Source organism: Heliangelus exortis, chromosome 7, assembly GCF_036169615.1.
Source record: "Heliangelus exortis chromosome 7, bHelExo1.hap1, whole genome shotgun sequence".
NCBI classification, from domain to species: domain Eukaryota; kingdom Metazoa; phylum Chordata; class Aves; order Apodiformes; family Trochilidae; genus Heliangelus; species Heliangelus exortis.
The window spans coordinates 34,509,895-34,529,343 of record NC_092428.1 but is presented as its reverse complement, the minus strand read 5'-3'; the positions used below and the strand labels follow the sequence as shown (position 1 = coordinate 34,529,343).

The 19,449-nt window shown below is 51.1% G+C and overlaps 2 protein-coding genes across 4 annotated transcripts in view; one reads left to right on the top strand and one right to left on the bottom strand.

Annotated features, from left to right (window-relative positions):
* The window catches only part of STK32C (serine/threonine kinase 32C), a 43,819-nt gene extending 37,596 nt beyond the window's left edge, over nt 1-6,223 (top strand). The window contains exons 9-12 of one of the 2 annotated variants that reach the window (XM_071749720.1): nt 637-762; nt 1,107-1,238; nt 2,094-2,161; nt 2,915-6,223. In XM_071749720.1, coding sequence (XP_071605821.1) covers nt 637-762; nt 1,107-1,238; nt 2,094-2,161; nt 2,915-3,059 — 471 coding nt within the window. In that variant the 3' untranslated portion in view covers nt 3,060-6,223. The remainder of the gene's footprint in view (nt 1-636; nt 763-1,106; nt 1,239-2,093; nt 2,162-2,914) is intronic. The other variant, XM_071749719.1, reaches the window with a different exon arrangement.
* A 1,500-nt stretch (nt 6,224-7,723) lies between these two features.
* DPYSL4 (dihydropyrimidinase like 4) lies at nt 7,724-18,995 on the bottom strand. 2 transcript variants are annotated; one of them, XM_071749717.1, is made up of 14 exons: nt 18,111-18,238; nt 16,428-16,516; nt 15,912-16,096; nt 15,000-15,164; nt 13,826-13,887; nt 13,651-13,731; nt 12,882-12,950; nt 12,681-12,801; nt 12,058-12,214; nt 11,121-11,262; nt 10,393-10,563; nt 9,683-9,862; nt 8,581-8,752; nt 7,724-8,493 (listed from the first exon to the last, which is right to left on the bottom strand). In XM_071749717.1, the coding sequence occupies exons 1-14, from the start codon at nt 18,147-18,149 to the stop codon at nt 8,402-8,404; spliced, it is 1,725 nt and encodes a 574-aa protein (XP_071605818.1). In that variant the 5' UTR covers nt 18,150-18,238; the 3' UTR covers nt 7,724-8,401. The 2 variants fall into 2 exon arrangements, with proteins under 2 accessions (XP_071605818.1, XP_071605819.1); XM_071749718.1 differs by lacking the exon at nt 18,111-18,238 and adding an exon at nt 18,632-18,995 and having other exon boundaries at nt 8,318-8,493.
* Between the last annotated feature and the right edge of the window lie 454 nt (nt 18,996-19,449).

Genomic DNA, 19,449 nt, shown 5'->3' with positions numbered 1-19,449 from the left:
GCCCCTGTAACCTAAATTGTCAGTGTTGGTGACTGAGATGGCCATGGGCAATGAAGGAGCTGGTGCTGTCCCAGTTCAGAACTGCCAGGAGGGTTCCATATCCACTGGACCATCTGTGGCTTTCCTTGTGCTGCCCCCGGGGAAGGCTGTTGGGTCAGTGTGGAGGCTGTGTTAGCTCGGGGGCTCAGCAGAGCAGCTGATGGGTTTGCTCTAAAAAGGATATAACAGGGTGCTGACAGCGAGTGAGTGTCTCAGATATCAGTTATTGTTGGGTGGACAATTTGTGTAATGAGGTTTTGTTGTAAGGAGGCGCAGTGCTGTCGGTGGTGCCAGCAGAGGACATTTGGCGCGTTGGCATTGCCATCTGCTGGGCACCAGAGACTGGTGGCAGCACTGAAAGGTGGCTCTGAGGAGCCTGGATGGACCCTCGAGTGCCCCCAGGAACTGAGGTTCCAGGGTGCCCCAGCCTGAGCAGCTCCCATGTCCCACATCTCCTTCCTGCTGGGCCAGTGCATCTTAGAAACTGGGAATTCCTCTCTTTCCATTGGAAAGATGACTTTATTTCCTGCACCATCTGAGTGCTTCTGAGATGCAGGGTGCTGATGGGCTCCTGTTCTTTCTCTTGTCTCTCCTCAGCTGCTGACAGTGAACCCTGAGCATCGCTTTTCCTGCCTGGCTGATGTCCAGGCCTCTGCGTACCTGTCCGGCGTGGTCTGGAGTGACATCTGTGAGAAGCGGGTGGAGCCGGGCTTCGTCCCCAATGTGAGTAGGAGTGACCTGTGCCTGGGGCTGCTGCTTGTTGTTTGAGGAACTGCTGTGTCCAGCAGAGGCTTTCTGACTGGGAAGTAGTTCCCGAGGGTGGTTGAGCACTGGAACAAGCTCCCTAGGGAAGCAGCAACGGCACCAAGCCTGCCAAGAACTGTTTGGATGACACTCTCAGGAACATGGTGTGGTTCTTTGGTTGGTGCCCTACACAGGGAGAGGAGTTGGACTTGATGATCCTGGTGGGTCCCTTCCAACTTGGCAGATCGATTCTATGGTTCCCTGAGTTTGCTGTGAGAAAGCCTGTGGTGGGCTGTGCAGTGCCATGTCGTGTGTCCCCACAGAAGGGACGCCTGCACTGCGACCCCACCTTTGAGCTGGAGGAGATGATCCTGGAGTCCAGGCCCTTGCACAAGAAAAAGAAGAGGCTTGCAAAGAACAAGTCGAGGGATAACAGCAAGGACAGCTCACAGTCTGTAAGTGCTTTTGGGAGTGACACCCAGCCCAGGGAAAAGACTGAGCTGCTGAATTTGGGGGTGTGGGGCAGGAGGAGTTACTCCCGCAGTGTGGTAACTGCAGGTTTGTTATGATAAAAACATGTGCCTGATGAAGTCTTCCCAGCAGCCAGTGTTCCTCTTAAGTAAGTTTGATAAAGCTCTTTCACCGTAATCTGAATTTTGGAAGCTGAAATGAGAACCAGAGGTCAGGACAGTCCCCTGTCTGAGAGCAGCCAGCAGCATTGGGCAGGGTTTTGCTTTTCTGGTTGTTTGCACCAATTGCTGCCATGGATCCCTTCCCTCTGCAGCAGGAGCTGGAGCTGCAATCAATGAGGCTTTACTGTAAATGCTGAAGAGTAAATCGGGAAGTGAGGGAGGAAAAGACCAGAATAAGCAAATTTGCAAATATGTCTCCAAGGGTTTGCTGCTGGGAGAGTTAAGGGCACGTTCTGGCCAGGGCCCAGGGCATATCCCCAGGCACCAGGCAGGAGCCCAGGCTGTGGCTGATCTCCTCCTGCACTGGGTTTCCTTCCTGTGGGTGGGCAGCACTCCCAAAACCAGAACACAGGGATAAACCTCTTGTGATAACTTGGAAAACCGTGTGCTCTCTGTGTTTCATGGGAAACTACCCTAACCACAGGTCAGACAAGCTGCTGGTGAAAGCCACAAAAGCTGTTCTGCTGTTCACCCTCTGTTTGGGCTGAGGTTTCTGGTGGCTGAGGGGCCCTGTGCATGCTGCTGGGAGGGATGTCATACTGTGGGCAGGGGTGCTGCAGGCAGGGGTGCTTAAGTGCAAAAGGGATTGCTTAAGTGTGTATCATTTTTTTTCAACAGGAAAATGACTATCTCCAAGAATGCCTTGAAGCTATCCAGCAAGACTTTGTCATCTTTAACAGAGAGAAGTAAGTGTGTGGGGTATTTTTTTATGGAAAAATTCCCCTTTTTCCTGTCTTCTCTTAGGAATTGGAGTGCCAGGGCCTGAGGCCAGGAGCATCTTGCTGCTGGCTTAGCCTGGGGGGATTGACATCAGATGAGGAACTCAGGTGCTGCCTCAGTATGAATAGCAGTTCCCACCAAAAAGGGAGGCAAGGGAAGCAAAGTCAGGGATTATTAATCACCTGGGATTATAATCATCAAATCATCAAATCAGGTATGCTGTAGGGATTTAGCATATGTATGGAACACTGGTTCATTTTCCCTTCTTATCCATCCTGCTTTTAGAGGGTGGTGGTTTGGAAAGTGAAGGTGAGGCACTTGGAGGCCATGAGTGGGCAGTGAAGGTGCTGGAGTTAGAGCAGCTGCTCTGCCCTGTGCCCAAGCACACAGTCACGTTTGGTTTGTACGTGCAGCGGGAGCAGCCAGAGTGGAGTGGAGGGTGTCCAGGGGACTGCTGCCCTGAGCACTGGTGGCTGAGGTCTGGGTGGGCAGTGCTGCTGAGAGCTGAAGCCTTGTGAGTTGTGGCAGAGCATTTCATGGTGTTCTGGTGTGTTTTGCTGGTATGTCGGTCCCTGTCATGACCTTTCCAAGTGCTCTGGAAAGACTCCTCTCATTTGGCATGGGGTGCTGTGGGCACCTCAGGAGGAGCCCCAGCACCTCCACCCCTCCTGCTGGTGCTGGGGTGGCTGGGTGACACCGGGCTCCTCTGCTCCTCACAGGCTAAAGAAGAGCCAGGAGCAGCCGAGCGAGTCCGTGTGTCCGCCTGAGGCCAGCGACGAAGCCGAGCCGGAGGCTGAGCCTGAGCCCGAGACCTCCAGCTTGAACATGTGCAGCTCCGTCTGCTCAGCAGCAGGCAGCAGCTAGGCTGCAGCCCCTGGGCACGGCTTCCCAGCCTGCCACACACCCATAACGCCTTCTCAGGTTCTGCTGAGCACCACGGGCTGTCCTCTGGCACCACTGAGGCCTGCCGAGCTGTAGCAAACCATGGTTCTTACAGAACTGCATTCCTGGAGCCAGCCCATCGCCCCTCGGGCACACTGCCTGCCTGCCGTGGGTAAAGGTTCTTGCTATGCAACTTGGAGGAGGAGGTAGATCAACTTCTTTACTTGTTCTTTTCTTAATGTCAGGTTGCAGATCTGCACATGTTTTTAACACAGTAAGATAAGAAAAGAAGTGACGTCCTTGGGCACAACAAGGAGCAGGTGTGGCGAAGGAGGAAAGCTGAGTAGGTGGTTTGAATTTTCCTCTGCCATTCCCTGTTGGTACAGGCTGCTGAAGGGACAAACAATCCCCGGGTAGATGGGAGCAGCCCTGGAGCCTCTCTGGACTGTGGCGGGTGGCATCAGGCTCTGTGTCAGTTCTGCAGCATAAGGACATCCCAGCCACATCCTTGTCTTCTTGTCACCTGTCAGAATTTGTTTCCCAGCTTAGGGCAAGAGAATGTTTTTTGTGCACTCCATGGATTCTCCTGGGCTGGGTGATGATTAAACACATCATGGAAATGCAGAATGTATTTAAGATTTTTGCTTTAATCTGGCATCTGCTCTGTGTGACAAGGAGCTGTGGAGCAGACCAAAGGTTTGGGTCTGTGTGCAGGGTGGGAGAATGTGGCTTATCACAGGCCCAGATTTACTGAAGGCGAAGTGGGTGGCCTTTCAGTACTGCTCAGTTATGAAAGGGAAATATCTCATTTCACCCTTTGATTTACTTTATTTTCAGTGTAAATTAAAGTGCTGTATATAATTTACTGACACCTGGTTTAACTTCTTGGTGAGACAGGCGATGTGTGTAACCGTTTCCAGCTTTGTTTTCCTTCTTGTTTCTGAAGCCTTCACTGTATGAGTTGCTTAATCTGCTGTAGTGGCTTTTGGTTCCTGTTGCTAAAAAATGAGCCCTGAGTCCTGCTGAAGCACAGGGCTGTTGTGAGTCATGGATTTCCTTAGAGCTGCAGTCACTTTCCAGCATCTGCTTGCTGCCAGACATTAGGAGATGCAGGGTGTGCATCCTGACTGTAGATCTATAACACAAAAATGGGTAGAAAATGTTTTTAACAGGTGCAGACTTTCAGGACAAAGTTTGCTTCATTTTTGGGTTTTGTGTATGAAATTGGAAGGTGTAACTGGTAGGTAACAATTTTATATAAAAAATGTACATGGCACATTTATTTTCCACAGTTTTATGTGGAAAAAAGCAGAATGAGGGTCAAAACCAAGTATTTATTCAAGAATTATAAGTTATGGATTATTTACTTTGCAGTATGGACAGGTTTTTTTTCTGTAAACTTCATCTCACTGTTTATCATCTTTTTGGAAGTAATGACACAAGTTTGGATGAGTAGAAGGACAAGTAACTTAATTTTGGATCAAAAAGTCCCATATATGAGACACAGATAGATCTTATTCAACCAAAAGCTCTTGGGCCAGGACAGATGTTGTCAGTGCAGTAGAATGTGTCTGATCAGACATTTTCATGGCTTTAAGACAAGAGACAAATAGCCCTAGAGGTCAAGGCTGGTGTGCAGGGACACTGGCTCATGTCTGAATGGGTGTTTCTCAACCCAAACCCACATGGATCATTTATGTTCCCTTGTCAGCCCTGCTTTTGCTGTGTAAATTGTGTAAAATTTCCTAAGCAGTACTTGGCAGAAAGCAGGGAAGCCTCAGGGGAGGCAGTGGGTAATGGCTTCTTCCCAGGGGAAATTATTTGGGGCTGATTCCTGCTGCCTGGGAAGCAGCACTAAAATCCAGCAGCACATCTCCTGGGGAAAACTGCATTCTGCTTACATCTTTTCTAAACTTTCCTCACTGAGAAAAGGAACAGAACACAGAACAGACCTCCAGGGCTGTTGTGCTGAGGAGTAGAGACACCCTGAGTACAGTAGAACCAAGTACTGTGAGTACAACAGAAGTACTTGTTTTTGACCTTAAATAATGCACAGGAGGAGCATCCCTCAAGCCCTGTGGGGACCAGGTTTATTGATATGTGTTTATGGCTAGTGCCTGGAGAAGAAACTCCAAGAAAAGAGTAACTGGAAAGCAGGAAGATGATGAGAAGCAGACCCTTGTTGGCTTCAGTGTCAGAATCCCCACAGTGGGTTTGCTGCACTGAGCTGCTCTGTCCCTACAGTGCCACTGCCCTCTGGGCCCTTTTTGTGTCGTGTCCTTGTCCCTGTGTCTGTGTCACCGTGTGTCAGGGCCACCTGCCTGGGTCCCCAGTGGGACCCTGTCCTGCTGGGCAGGAACGGTGTGGCCGTGGGGCTGATGTGCAGGGAGGTTCTCTCCCAGGTCTCTCCCTGTTCCCTCAGAGCCTGAGGCAGCCCCGGGGGTGAGCAAAGCTCACAGTGCTGTCGTGAAATACTCCTGGTCCCAAAGCCCCTCGTGCAGAGCTGGACACAAGTCAGTGGCAGCTCTGGTTTACGTCTCCGCTACAAGCAGAATACAGTAATTTTATGTAAATAAATATTTAAAGACATGTATTTTTTGTATGACAGATTTATACAGGGTGTGCCATTATTTGCAGTGAAAAGTCTATATCATATGTAAATTACACTCCTTAAATTCCTTGCCATAAGATTGTTTTCTTATCTGTGCTGTATTTCAAAGTTTAGCAAAGTTGCCTATTTTTAAGTGTTTCCATTGTATTCCACAGACTTCACTGGGAATTTTGCATAGACAGCAAATGCCAAATCAGGTCCTGATGTTTCTTCTGTTGCCAGTTCTTTATTGCTCTGTACTTTGACAAAAAGAGAATAAGAGTAATAAAATAATAGCAAAGAGGCCAATAATAAGAACTTGCCTTTGGACAGTGCTGGAATCCCGATGCCTTGGTAGGGTGTTTTTTAAAAAATTATTTCAGTAGAAATATATGTAAACTGTATCTTTGTATTTTATGTTAATACATACCTGTAATTTATTGCATGAAGATTCTACCATGTCACAGAATATTTAAGTTATGACAAGTTTGTGTTTTTGCAGATACTGCGAGAAGTCATTGCGTACGTGGAGTAATAAATGTGTGTTTTTAACATTGCCAGGTATTTGTTGTCATTTCTAGGTTACTGAGCTGTAGAAAAAACACCAAACATTAACTCTTATAAAAAGTGGCTGTTACAGTGACATACCTTGTTTGCACAAGATGGGATGGGAGTTGTGTAGCCTCCGTATGGCCCTGTACTTTTTAATTTTCTGGGAATCATGCAATGTGCTGCCTGCCCAGGTCAGGAGGTTGCAGCTGATGGTCATGGTGCTGTGTGAAGGTGTGAACCATGGAAACATCAGTGCTGGAGGTTTGCTGAAGACCACCAGACCCTCAGGTGCTGGTGCACAGGTAGGATGAGAGCTGCCAATGTCTCTAGGAAATGTCTCTAGGAAACTCCCTAAAAACTGCAAAACGGATATTTCACAGCATCCTGCTTCCTGGTGTCAATCCAGGGGTACTTATAATTCCCTAGGGAGGGTGTGTCTTTGCAGTGCTGGGGCTGAAGGCACTTTTGATGGTACTTTGGGGTCTTGGTGAGGATGAGGAGAGCCCTGGACTTGGCCACCAGTCTGGCTGCCCTTGGCAGTGGGGCTGGGGGGTGTTTGAACACAGGACAGGGCTGGCAGCAGGAGACCCTGACCTGCAGTGGTGGAGGGAGGGCAAGGAGCTACAGCTCACTGTGGTTTGGTATTTCACTGCACAATTTTCTGTCTTAAACTTATTAAAAATAGGCCCAGGGAACCTGAGGATGTCTCAATTATTTTTCTCTTTCATCCCTCACCAGTACTTGGAGTTATTATCATGGTTGTTGGTGCAGTGTTTTGGCTTGCTTTATCTCAGTGCAAAAAGCATCTACATAGGCTCTTCCTGACTTCAAAAGACTTGGGGAAGGAAGGAGACAAATCAATGCATGATCTTGACCTAGGCTCTCCCTGCAGAGCCCTTTTCCAGCGTTGGCAGCCCAGTGCCCTCGCCTCGCCAGGATGTTTAGCTGCAGGGGACCCTCACCCTCAATTTTAGCTCTCTGGGATTTTCTGCTGCCGGTAAACATAGGACCAATACACTGCATTGTTCATTCTGCTGTGGTTTGGACCAGATAATTGCTGTCTTTGATTTTCACTGTTTTTTTAGTATAGCCTTTCTGCTGGGAGAGGAAAGTTTCAGTGATGAAATTAAATAACTTGTTTAAAATTAAATCCAAAATATATGAACAAATGTATTCCCATATATAAGATGCTTGCTCACATTTCCACAGTCCTTTTATTCCTTTTCTTGTTCCCTGCTTTCACACAGAGCTGGAAACCAAGGCATGACATTGCCCAAGGAAAAAACTGCATCTCACAGCCATGTTCCAGCAGCTTGTGCTGCAGCTGCCTCTCATCAGCACCAAAGTGTCACCGACCTGGTGGGACACTCCAGACCACCCTCATAGCATGCCAGTATCATTCTTTGCAAACCTACAAATCACAAACTGATGTTACAAACCCTCGTGTATAAAAACCCAAAGGAAGAAAATACAAAAATTGACTCGGATCTACCGCTTCAACAACTTTATGATTTCCAACAAACTTTTATTCAAAGCAAGGAAGAGAAACAGAATAGCGAGCCATCCTCTCAGAGGTACATGCATAGCTCCGTGGCATAGAGGTGAACCTTTACTGTACATACCTTTAAATATAATAAACAGGCTGTAATAACCTTTATAAAAGAGTCTGTCATTTGCAACTGGCCTCTAAATGAGCCTGGTTATTTGGTTGTTAAGAATTCTGCCCTGTTCTTTAGAAACTGTATAAATAATCTTTATAAAATGAACCCGACAGACAGCCTGCAGCCCCTGGGCGGTGGGCACGGGGCTCGGCCCAGAGCAGCCCCCATCCCTCCTGCCCCAGGATGCCTTCCCAGGACCTGGGATAGAGGAAGGGGACAGTGGCTCCCGGAGCAGGGTGCAGGGCTGTGGTAAAACCAGAGGGAGAAGGGCTGGTCTGTGGGGAGCCTTTGGGCAGGGATGGGTGGCAGGGGCAACACGGCCAAGGAACTGCCCAGGGGGGCTGCAGCCCCCGGCCCAGGCTGCTCAGTCACTGCTGAGGAGAGAGGGGCTGGGGGCAGTGGGGATGGGAGTGCTACCTCAGGACACTCTACTTTCTACCTACGAGAAGAAGGGGCTGGGACGGACCCTCGCTTCCCAGCAGGCCCCGGGGGCGGTGGGGGGGCAGGCAGCCCCCTGCCCCTCAGGACAGAGAGGTGATGTTGGACCTCCCGCCCGGCGGGGCCATGATCTTCTGAGCCGTGCGTCTGGCGATGTGGTCATCTGCCTGGGAGCCTGGGGGAGAGGAGAGGAGAAGAGAGGCATGGGGTGGGACATGGACACTGCAGGGGTCCTGCTGCCCCCCGGTGCCCCCCATCCTACCCGACAAGCTGAACCCCGACTGGTGGAGGTTGCGGATGGGGCCGGCCTGGGCTTTGCCGGTGCAAGGCACCATCCGTGAGGCTGGGGTGGAGGCCACGGCTCTGGCGCTGGCGAGGACCTCGTGGACCGGCCCATCATAGAGACCCCGGGGGACACCTTGGACCTCGGCCAGCTGCGGGAGGGAGTGAGCAGAGGTGTCAGGCAGACGTGTGACCCGAGCAGAACAAGAACCAGACCCAACATGATGCCCCAGGCACTGCCTCCCAGTGGGACTGTCACAGAGGATCCCAGCCCGGGGTGGCCGGGCCAGACAGAGCCTTCATGGCTTTGTTCCCAGTGTTCCTCCTCCCAGGGGAAGCTGTGACAGTCCTTTGACAGCCACAGGGGCAGAGTGCTAGCACACTGCAGGGGCTGTCCCACTGCATCCATCAGTCCCTGCCAGCTGCAGAGCTGACACTGCTAACACACAGACATACACTGCCCTATACAGGCACCAGAGGGATTCTTCCCTTCTGCCTCAACACAGACCAAAATACATTCGCTAGAAGCTGTAATTTTGCTTGTTAACAGGTAAATAATACTAATAATACAAGTATTCCTAGCTGTAATACTAACACAGGCATTATTGTGTTGTTATTCTTATTTCTAAGAAGAAATAATAATCGTAGAATCCCAGACCGGTTTGGGACCTTAAAGCTCACCCATTCCCAATCCCCTGCCGTGGGCAGGGACATTTTCTACCATCCCAGATTGCTCCAAGCCCCATCTAACCTGGCCTTCAACACTGCCAGGGATGGGGCAGCCACAGCTTCTCTAGGAAAATTATAGTAGCAATAATTATAACTATAATTATTTTCATACTATTATAATATATATATAATATTTTATAATATATATTATATATATTAAATATATAAAATATATATTATATATAATATATATATAAAATATATAATAATGTACTATTTATACTATTCTTAATAGTATTCTTGTTTCTGTTGCCTATACCATGAGCAGGCTTGCCATAACAGTGACAGCAATACAATAATGCAGAGAGATTGTGATGAAAATGTGGAATGAATGAGAATAAACATCTCCTTACCCTGTTTCTTGCTTTTATCCTTTTATAGACAAAATCAGGGAACGTCTTTCTAGGAATGAAGCGACCTGAGCCCTGGGTGACAAACAGGTTTCCATCTTCAAGAACAACTTTTCCTTGACTTATGACCACGGTCGGAACCCCATGGCACTCAGTGCCTTCAAATATGTTGTATTCCACGTTCTGGAAAGAATGATATTCAGTATGGGTAAGATTTCAGAAGGGAGTGTGATACTCTAGCCAGTTGTACCCTCATCCCCTTTCTGCACACTGCTGCTGCCCCACAGACGGGCAGTGCTCGCAGAGGAGTGGAGCACAGGCAGCTATGAGCCTGGCTCTTCGGGAGGGATGCTGATATATTAAACTGTATTAATAGTTTAATGCTTTAAATGAGATCAGCACTTACACATTTCTAGCCCACAGCAAATACAGTGATTATAAAACTTGCATTCCAGAGGCAGGCTGTCCCAGAGCAGTCACTCTGCTTCTCAGTCATGATCCTGCCCCTTCCCAATCATCCAGCCTTACCATATCCAAAGGATATTTTCTTTTGCTTGTGTTTTAAAAAGAAAATGCAGTTCACCATTTTATCCCCACGAGCAGCTCCTCCCTTGGTGAACAGTCTGATCTTTGCAGTCTGTAGAAATATATTGCTTTACTGCTCTCCTCTGACTCTAAAACCAGCTCCAGAAATTGATGCAAAAATATTTCACCAGATTGTGTGTCTTTGCTGAGATGATTTTAGTAGCCTTGGGGTTCCACAACACCAAGTCTGCATCAGCGCCCACGGCAACGCGCCCCTTCCTGGGGTAGCAGTTGAAGATCTTGGCAGCATTGGTGCTGGTCACTGCAACAAAATCATTCTCATCCATCTTCCCAGAGACCTGGGGAACAGAAAGAAGGGAGGAAGGACCATGCCTGGAGAAGTCCCTGGGCCAGACCTCTTCCACCAGCAGGAACCAGGCACCAGGAGAAGAAATTGCAGGATCCAACCGTGTGAGGATCCACACCACGGCAGGGAAAAGGGAGATGTGGAAGGCTGAGCCTTGACCCTGGGGGCTAAATGACACAAAAGAGAGGTCCTTCTTTTCCCTGAACTCTGTGAAATTTAAGCTTTCTGAAAAACAAGGCCTTCTCTGGTAGACTTCAACTCCCTGTGCGGGTGTCTGACGTTCACTAGCGAGGGTTGAGGATGTTCTGCTGTGGCTGTGGGTGAGAGTGGGGAGGATGATCCCTGCACCGAGGCTTTTGATGGCACTTTGAAGCCATTTGAGTGTCACATTTTCTCACATTAGCAAAGCTCCTCTGAAGCATCAGTCTAGACAATGTCACACCTCCCAGCTCGTTTGAAATAACAAGGACACTGCCATCACCTAGCAAAAGCCCCACTCCCCTGGCACATCTGCAGCTCCCCAGGACCTGGTGCTGGGTTAGCACCTACCACACACTTCTCCCAGATGATGGACATCCGCTCCTCGATGCCGTTGGTCCCCTCGGGGATGAGGGTGAAGTTGTCCTTCCCCACGGCCTTCTGCGCGGTGGTGAAGGTGCAGTGGGCACTGCCAGCAACCTGCAGGTCCCCGCTGGGCAAAGCACAGCAGAGACCATCAGCACAGGCACCAAACTCAGCATCCCACCCCACTGATTGGCACAGGAACTAAGCACTGGAGTCACCAGGAGATACAAAGAGCAGCCTCATAAGCACTATTTAGACTTTCTCCTAAACTAGCCATTATTTTCACAATTTAAGCAAACCTCTTAACGTTTTTACCCTCCTTTTGATCCTCAGATTACTTTAGGAAATTATTCTCTGAGCATGGTCCTTTTAAAGCAAAGACATGGTTTAATAAAAGAAAACACTGGATAAACCCAAACGATGTGTACTAATCACACGCTGCAGGTGAAGCTTTGCTGCATCCAGCAACCCCCCATGGTAACATGCCCCAAAAGCTCCTGTTTCCCATTTTTTAGCATCTTGCAAATCCCCAGCACTGGTTCAGTAAGATCACTCTGTTTGCTTTAATGCCTGATTCTTACAGAAAAAAACTGGTTATATTACCTGGTGCCATCAAAGCTCAATTTACTCATTTTGAAAGAGTGACATGGCTCCTTGCTCAAAAACCCCAAAGATTTATTATTTTGCTAAGGAAAAGTAAGAAAATAATTTTTCCTACTCTTGCTTATAGTATCAAGGATAAAGCTGACCTGTGCTGCAGTGCTGCTGCACACCCTGGACTGGGAGATCTTGGGAACAGGAGGCTGTCCCCCACTGGGGAAGGAGGGGGGGCCCCAGCCCTTCCAGCCCCACTCTGCTGGCCATGTTGACCTTACAAACAGCATCAGACCAGCACAACTGCAACCACTGGCCCAGCACTCACCAGGAGAGGAGGGAGGTGAGGTGGTCTGGTGTGCTGGGGTCCGGGCTGAGGGGGGGGGAGGTGACAAAGGCAGCTGCCTTGGCCCAGTTCTTGCTCCAGTAGTGTGATCCGTCGGTGCCCAGGCTGGCGGTGATGGGCTCCCCAAACACCACTGCCCCTGTGGACAAGCCATGAGTGGAAACACTCCTGCAGTGCACCCCCAGGCAGACACCGAGGTCACCATCATTCAAACATAGACTGGGCTGAGCTGGGAGGGACCTTAAAGCTCCCACCCTGCTCCCCACCAGGCTGCTTCCAGTTCTTCCCACCCTACACCCCATTTGAATGTGAAGTTTGCTTCAGACCCAGTTTTCCCTTAAATCATGGCAAACCATGACCAGTGAATTATTTCATTCTTTTCAAGATTCGGGTGTCAAAGTTTCAAGCACATTTCAACTCTTCCCAGCTCAGAGCAATTAGCTCTGGCACACCTTGTGAAGAAAAGCCAAACACCAAGCTTTAACACCCTTCAAATGTGAGACAACTCAGGTGACAACGAGTTCCTAAGCCTGGCAGCTGGAGTGATATTCCTGGACATATTTAAATAGGCTCAGTTGGTGTGCAGTCAGGAAGCAACGCTTTACCTTTTCTCTTTGCTTGAGCTAAGACATCTGCTGCACCCCTGCTCATGATTTTGGTGACGTACAAGGGGCAGTTGGCTTGCCTGGCAATGGTAATGGCACGGTACACGGCCTCTGCTTCCACCTGCAGGCACAGAAGAACGTCTTGGGGCACCTCTGCTGGTGCTAAACCTGCCAGGGGATGGGGGAAGGGGGAGTGCTCACCTCCTCGGGGCGGCTGAGGACGTGTCCCTCGGGCCCGGTGATCCCCAGCTCCAGCAGACGCTTCTGCTCCTGTGTGGGCAAACAGAAGAGTGTCAGTGGTATGGACAGCCTGGCTGAAGCCCCGTGGGCAACAGCAGCCCTTGCTCAGAAGTACCTGAGGGTGACGGGCCCACCATGGGGTGGTACCATTCGTACCTCTGACATGCCACAGGCTGCTGCAGCCCCTGTCTGCTGGGCCCATCTCATGCTGTGGGAACACGTCTGGACCCTCAGCCACCACTGCCGCAGACTCAGGTCACAGTGGGGGCAAAACATCCCTGCACAGCCCCCATGTTTGCTGGGACCCCAGAGTGACAGAAGTGGGACAGCCTCTGGGTTGGATTGACCCCCGTGGTTCCTGACTCCAGCACAGCCTTCATCCTGCATGTCCCAGCAAGCCCACCTGAAGGACTGGAATCCTGCTTCCATTTCAAACTCCCCTCCCACACCAGAACGGACACTTGTAAAATTAGAAGGAACTGTGAGCCTAACTAGACCCTGTATCCTCTCACTGTAGCTCAGATCTGCTTTTCTGAAGGTAAAAGGGAAAAGCATTGAGAGGAGCCAAGTCTGCCACACTGAGGAAGCTCCTGAGCACTGTTTTTGGTGATAGGTGTTGCTATCCCAAAAGATCCAGACCTCTTCATTTTCTCAAGCAGGCAGGACCTGTACACAAGATAAAGAAGGTGACAAAGTGGCAGGTGAGGTGGGCAGAACACAGACACTGTACCTCATCTATGATGTCCCCGTTCTCAGCATGCACTTGAGCGATGGCCCCCAGGTCCCGAATAATGCAGAATATCTCATACATCTGCCAAGGGACAGAAGGTGCCCACATCAGCATGGACACAGCCAGGATCCCAGCATGGCCAGGACCATCCCTGGGCACGGGCTGGCTCTATTACCTGGGCATCAGTGCACTGCAGCTTGTCTTTGTAGGCCATGAACACCAGGAAGGAGTTCACACCTTTGGAAAAGAAAATAAAATGTTGTGTTTATTGTCCCAGCTGAGAGCTTGGTGACTTACTTGAACCAGGGGAGCTTGGACAGGCCAGGTCTGGACTGAAAGCAAAGAAAGGGTTGAAAGGGAAATTGTCCCCACAAGACCTGAGCCTCAGGGACCATGACAGAGAACACACCCTCTGCACAACCCTACTTTGGGATGAACCAAAACCCCACAGCCCAGGTCTGGTCTTAGGTAGCTCACTCTGAACCCACAGAGCCAAACATCTTGCTCACAGGCCAAATTTTCTCTCCAGGGATGGTTTCAATTTATGGTTTATCCCCAGCTTCTTCCTGATAACTGTCTTTGAATTAGTGCATTAGTGCTTAGACTACAAATGACAGCAGAAGATCAGGCTCTTTAAGGCTGGAGAAGCTGATGTGCAGCACTTTGCATGCAGTATCTTCACTCCTCTCTAGGATACAACACAATTCATGAAGCACTGAATCAAAGATGGAGAAATTGCTACTGTATTTTATAGGGACAGAGACAACAACTAATCCCAAAAAAGGATAAAATTACAAACAAATGGTATTTCATGTGAACCTACATATGAAAAATACCCTGTGTAAGCTTGGAATAGCTGCATTACTTCAGCCACACTGCATTTTAACAGAAAACTCATTGCATATTTCTATGTTAATTGAGCAATTAAGGTCTTGCTTGCAACACTGCAAATCACACCGCAGTCACTTAGTTCTCCTCTAGTGTACTGCAAGCCAAATGTAGCTCCAGACAGGAAAACCAGTATTGATGAAATGGCTGAATTCCTGCTGCCGGGCCTCTGTCCCCATGTGCCAGGGCCAGGGGACACCTCAGGGTGTGCAGGAATCACAGGCACCAATGAAATCACTACAGAAAACCTGAAGTTTGGTTTCATTCTACACGCCCTGTCCCAAACGCTTTAATTTAAACACTTTTCTATCCATCAGGCAGCCTGGATTGGGGCGCCCGACCTCGTTTCTGGAGTTTTCAAAATGGATTTTTGTGCGGGGTGCCCAACAGACGCTGCTAGGGTGTGAGTGGGTGCCATGCCCCCTCCCCGGGATGGCTCCTGGGGCTCAGCCCATCCTTACCCTTGTCCTTCACCAGGGCCTCCATCTCCTCCTTCAGGCTCTCGTGCCAGCGGGGGACATCGACGTGCAGGGCGTAGTCACAGCAGGAGCTGCTGTCAGCACAGCCCCGGCTCTGCTCGAAGGCGGCCAGGAGGCTGCTGCCGGCCTCGGGGCAGACGTGGTCAACTGCAGAGGAGACACACGGCACCGGGGGTATCACCAGCCACACGGCTTTTAAATCCTCGTTTATTTTTATAGCATTGTTTAAAGATGAAGGAGAATAAATTCCCTAAACTAACTCAATGTTACAGATGCTATTACCCCTTTTATCCCTGCACAGCCCTCCCAGCCCAGCATCTGAGAGAGGCTGGTGACCAAAGCACATCCTTGTGCACCTTTGCACAGCTCCCTTGGGGGTTTCTCACCCACATGGCAGTTCTCCTGTTTTTTTGTCCCTGCTCCCTACAGAACTGGCTATGGGATGGGTACAGATCTATGCCAGGACTTGCTGGGAGTGGTCCTTCAGTTAAACTACCACAGTTGGACCAGAACAAGAACAAAACCGAAACCAGAGTTATTTTACATTAACACAAAACCAGAAAACATCCTCCCAGAGCTGAAAAACTTTCCTAAAAACACAGTTGCAGAGCTATTAAAAATGTTACAAGGTGTTTAGATTTTCCTTCTATTTTATTCTCTTATGAGGTGACGTGGGAGCGGATATAAATTTTTAATAAACGTGAGTTGGAACAGAAGGAGTTTCTGAAAGGTACATAATGCATTTTAATAAGCTTTCTAATTCTTTGAGTTCTACAGCACAAATTAGCATTTCTCTACTTTGAGGGTAAATAATCTCTGCAACAATAAAAGGCCCAATGTAATTCACTAAACAATGCTCTACTTCGAAGCCTGCTTGAATGCTTCTCATCTTACTGATCATTGTGGTGCCTCCAGCCAGGGCTGCTTTTGTGCCTTGGAAGAAGTCATCAGCAGAGGTCATCCCCATGACTGGCATCTGCAGCCTGGTGTGGACATCAATCCCCCCGGGCATCACCAGCTGCCCATAGGCATCAATCGTCTTCACTCCACCAGGAACAATCAGGTTCTCTCCAATCTGCCTGGAATATCAGAAGCCCCTGTTAATTGGCAACAGCTTTCCAGTGAGGACGCAAACCCAGCTCCTGACAAGCATGCACCAGTCCCAGGGCTGCTGGCAGAGCTGAACCCAGCTCCTTGCTCCACTCCTACACAGGTGAAGAGAGCAGGAGCTGCCAGTGCCTGATGCACCACAAATCCACACTGATGTCATTCTTTCCTGATGCTACTCTAAACAATCCCCCTTCTTTTTCACAAGGGAATGTATAAGAGAAAAATGACAGAAGGGAACCTGGTTTGAACACCACAGTACTGCTTGGAAACTACATTAGCAAATGCAAATGTTTAACTTACTTTATTAAACCATCTTCCACGTAAACATCTGCGTAAAATGACTGATCATCATTGACAATTCTTCCTCCTTTGATTAGAAGCTGGTCACCCTAGTGGGAAAAAAACACACTTTTTAAAAGATGGGTTTTATTTAGATGGTGCTTTACTCATTATGAACTTTCATTAGGTCTATGACTGAATATTTGCCCTTCAATCATGCAAATTTATTTGAATAACCAAACTATTCTACACAAAAGCTTTGCAGGACAACATCCTTCAGCTCAGCCACATCCTTGCCTCCTCCACCAGCTCCCCTTACAGAAACTTTCAAGTGCATCTTATTAACCTGATACTCTATTGACATTCCTGAGTTTTTGGAGTCTTGTGAGGCTGATAATGCCTTAAGGACTTTCCTCACTTCAAAGCAAGACAGTGGCACAGTTGTCAGATTTGCAGAATCTTTAATCAGAAGAAGCAGAGAGCGGTGGCATTTATGTAAATTTGGAACTGTAGCCTAATTTTAAAAGGACTCTTTTCCTGCTCTCTGGTGTTGATAGGAAAATTATTACTGAGGCTCAAATGGGCAGCACCAAGAGCATGTCCTAGGCACAAAACCAACTGAGGGATGCAAGAGCATGTGGCAACACAGACAACTTACAACGTGTGCTGATGCACAGCCTGGAAAACATTCAGGGGTCTCTTCTTTTGAAGAGCATCACTGACATACTTTAAAAAAAAAACTACTAAAGAATTGCACCAGGTTGTTACAAGTATAGAGGCTTTATTGTCCTTTCATTGTTTCCCCTTGTCCCACAAAATCAATCACAAGAATCTTTTGTGTTGGCTGCCCCGTGGGAGAGCCCTACGGCCCCTCCCCTTGAGGGGCCCATCCTTACCCCATCCCTGTCTCTATCCCATCCTCACCTTACTTTCAACTCATTCCCATCGCTACCCCCATTCTCAACCCATCCCGGCCACACCAGCTCCAGCCCCGCAAACCCAGAGCTTCCCGCTTCTCTCCCGCATGGCCCGGCAGCCACCGGGATGTTTTCAGTCGAACTCAGAGCCGTGAGCCAGCAAAACGAGAGGGGAAGAAAAAAAAGCAAGCAAAAAAAAAAAGCATCTCTGTCTGGAGATTTTCCCTGGCTCCCGCTGCGCAGCCCTGGCAGCCGGCAAGGGGAATCCCCTCCCACGCTCCGCCGAGAGCAGCCGAACCGGGGCCGGGGCGGTCCGAAACACCGGGGCTGGGAGCTAGCGGGGCACTCGGAAGGCGGGTGATGTTTACCCCCGTCCCCCCCTCGAGCCCATGTCGCGGAAAAGAAAGCGGTTCCGAAACACGCTATGTCCCGAGGGTCGGCGGGGCAGCCCCGCAGCCGCGGCGAGGGTCGCGTCCGCCTTTGTCCCCCCGGCAGCGGGACTCCGGTGCCCCCGCCGGCGGCAGACAAAGCTATGGGGCCGCGGCCAACAAAGGGACCGGCGGAGCCCGGGGCGGGGGCTGCACCCCCCGGACCACGGAGAGAGGGAATGCACCGGCAGAGCTGACCGCCGGCTCCGGGGCCCGCAGCGGACAAACCCCCCGCACTGCTCCGGGGGGTCCCACACCGCTCCGGGGGTCCCACACCGCCGACCAGGGGGACCCCACAGCCCCGCCGCAACGGCCCCGGGCCCATAGCCCAGGGGGTCCCGCACCCCCGAACCCCTCACCGTGATGCGAGGGATGCTTTTCTTGCCCTGGTGAGACATCTTCCCGCCGTGCTCCGGCTGTGTTTGTGTCCGTATGTCTGTGCGTGTCCCTGCGTGTCCGTGCCTGCCTGTGCGCGTACCCGATGCGTGCGCGCCCCCCGCCCATCCGGAGCCGCGCTCACGGCGCCTCAGACAAAGCGGCCGCGGCGGGGACCGGAGCTTCACGGGTCGGTCCCGCAGCCCCAACCCCGCGTGTCCCGCGGCGGGACCGGGCGCGCAGCACGAGAGGGACCGGGGGTGCCGCGGAAAGTTGTGTCTCCCGAAGGAGAAGCGGCCGCTCCGCCCGCTCCCTCCCGGCTTCTCGCGGGGTACCGGCCCGGGTTGCTCCGCGTTCTGCCCAGGGGCTCCGCAACTTGCGGACAGAGAAGGGGCGAGGATCGCTGCCGCCCCGGGGGTCCTCCCGCTTGCCCCGGGTCGGCGGGAGGTGGGCAGCAGCGGGGGAGAGGTGGGCTCGGCCCCTGCCCGGCGCAGCTGCCGCTTACCTGCCGGCAGCCATCGAGCAGCGATCCCGGGGGAGCAGCCCTCGAGGTCGGCAGGGCCGCGGTGGAGCTGGGGACCTGGCGGTACCCGCTGGCGGGGGTCCCGGGGTTGGGGGCTCCGAGGGAGGGGAAATCCAGGGTCTTCTTGTCGAAGGCGTCCTCCACGCTGCAGAACATGCCACCCCGCTTCTGCCGCGGCCGCGGGCTGCCCGTGCCCAGCCCCGCGAAACAGGCGGGCAGGGACTCGTCCTGTCCCCCCGACATGGGCCCGGGACCCCTCCGCCGCTGCCCCCACTTCCGATCTGCTCCCGCAGCCGCCTGGCCCTGGGGAGAGGAGCGGGACGCGTCCGGAGCACCGCAGGGAGCAGCGGCCCTCCGCCCCCCGCGTGCCCATCCATCCCTCCGTGCCCACCCATCCATGCCCACCCCCCGTGCTCATCCATCCGTGAACTCCCCCCGTGCCCACCCCCGCTCCCTGCGGTTCGCGCTCCGGCAGCCGAGCAGGGAGGGGGACATCGTCCACCCCGGTAACCGCAGGGCCAGAGCGGTGTCTGGACTGGGGCTGGCTCTGGAGCTGGTCTGGGGCGAAGTGTCACCTCCTGACACTGTCACAACTCGCCTGGCACTCGGTTCACCCAGCGGCCTGGGGATCATCTCGGGAGGTGCTGGCTGGGCTCTGTCCACCGGCCGGGAAGCCAGGAGAGAAGATGGCTCATCGTCAGCTCAGAGGGAGGCCAGCTGCATTGCTGGGGGTTCTCAGCATGTGTTAGATTTCATTATTTACTCTATTTTTCATGTAGATGCTCAAAAAAGGTTAAAAA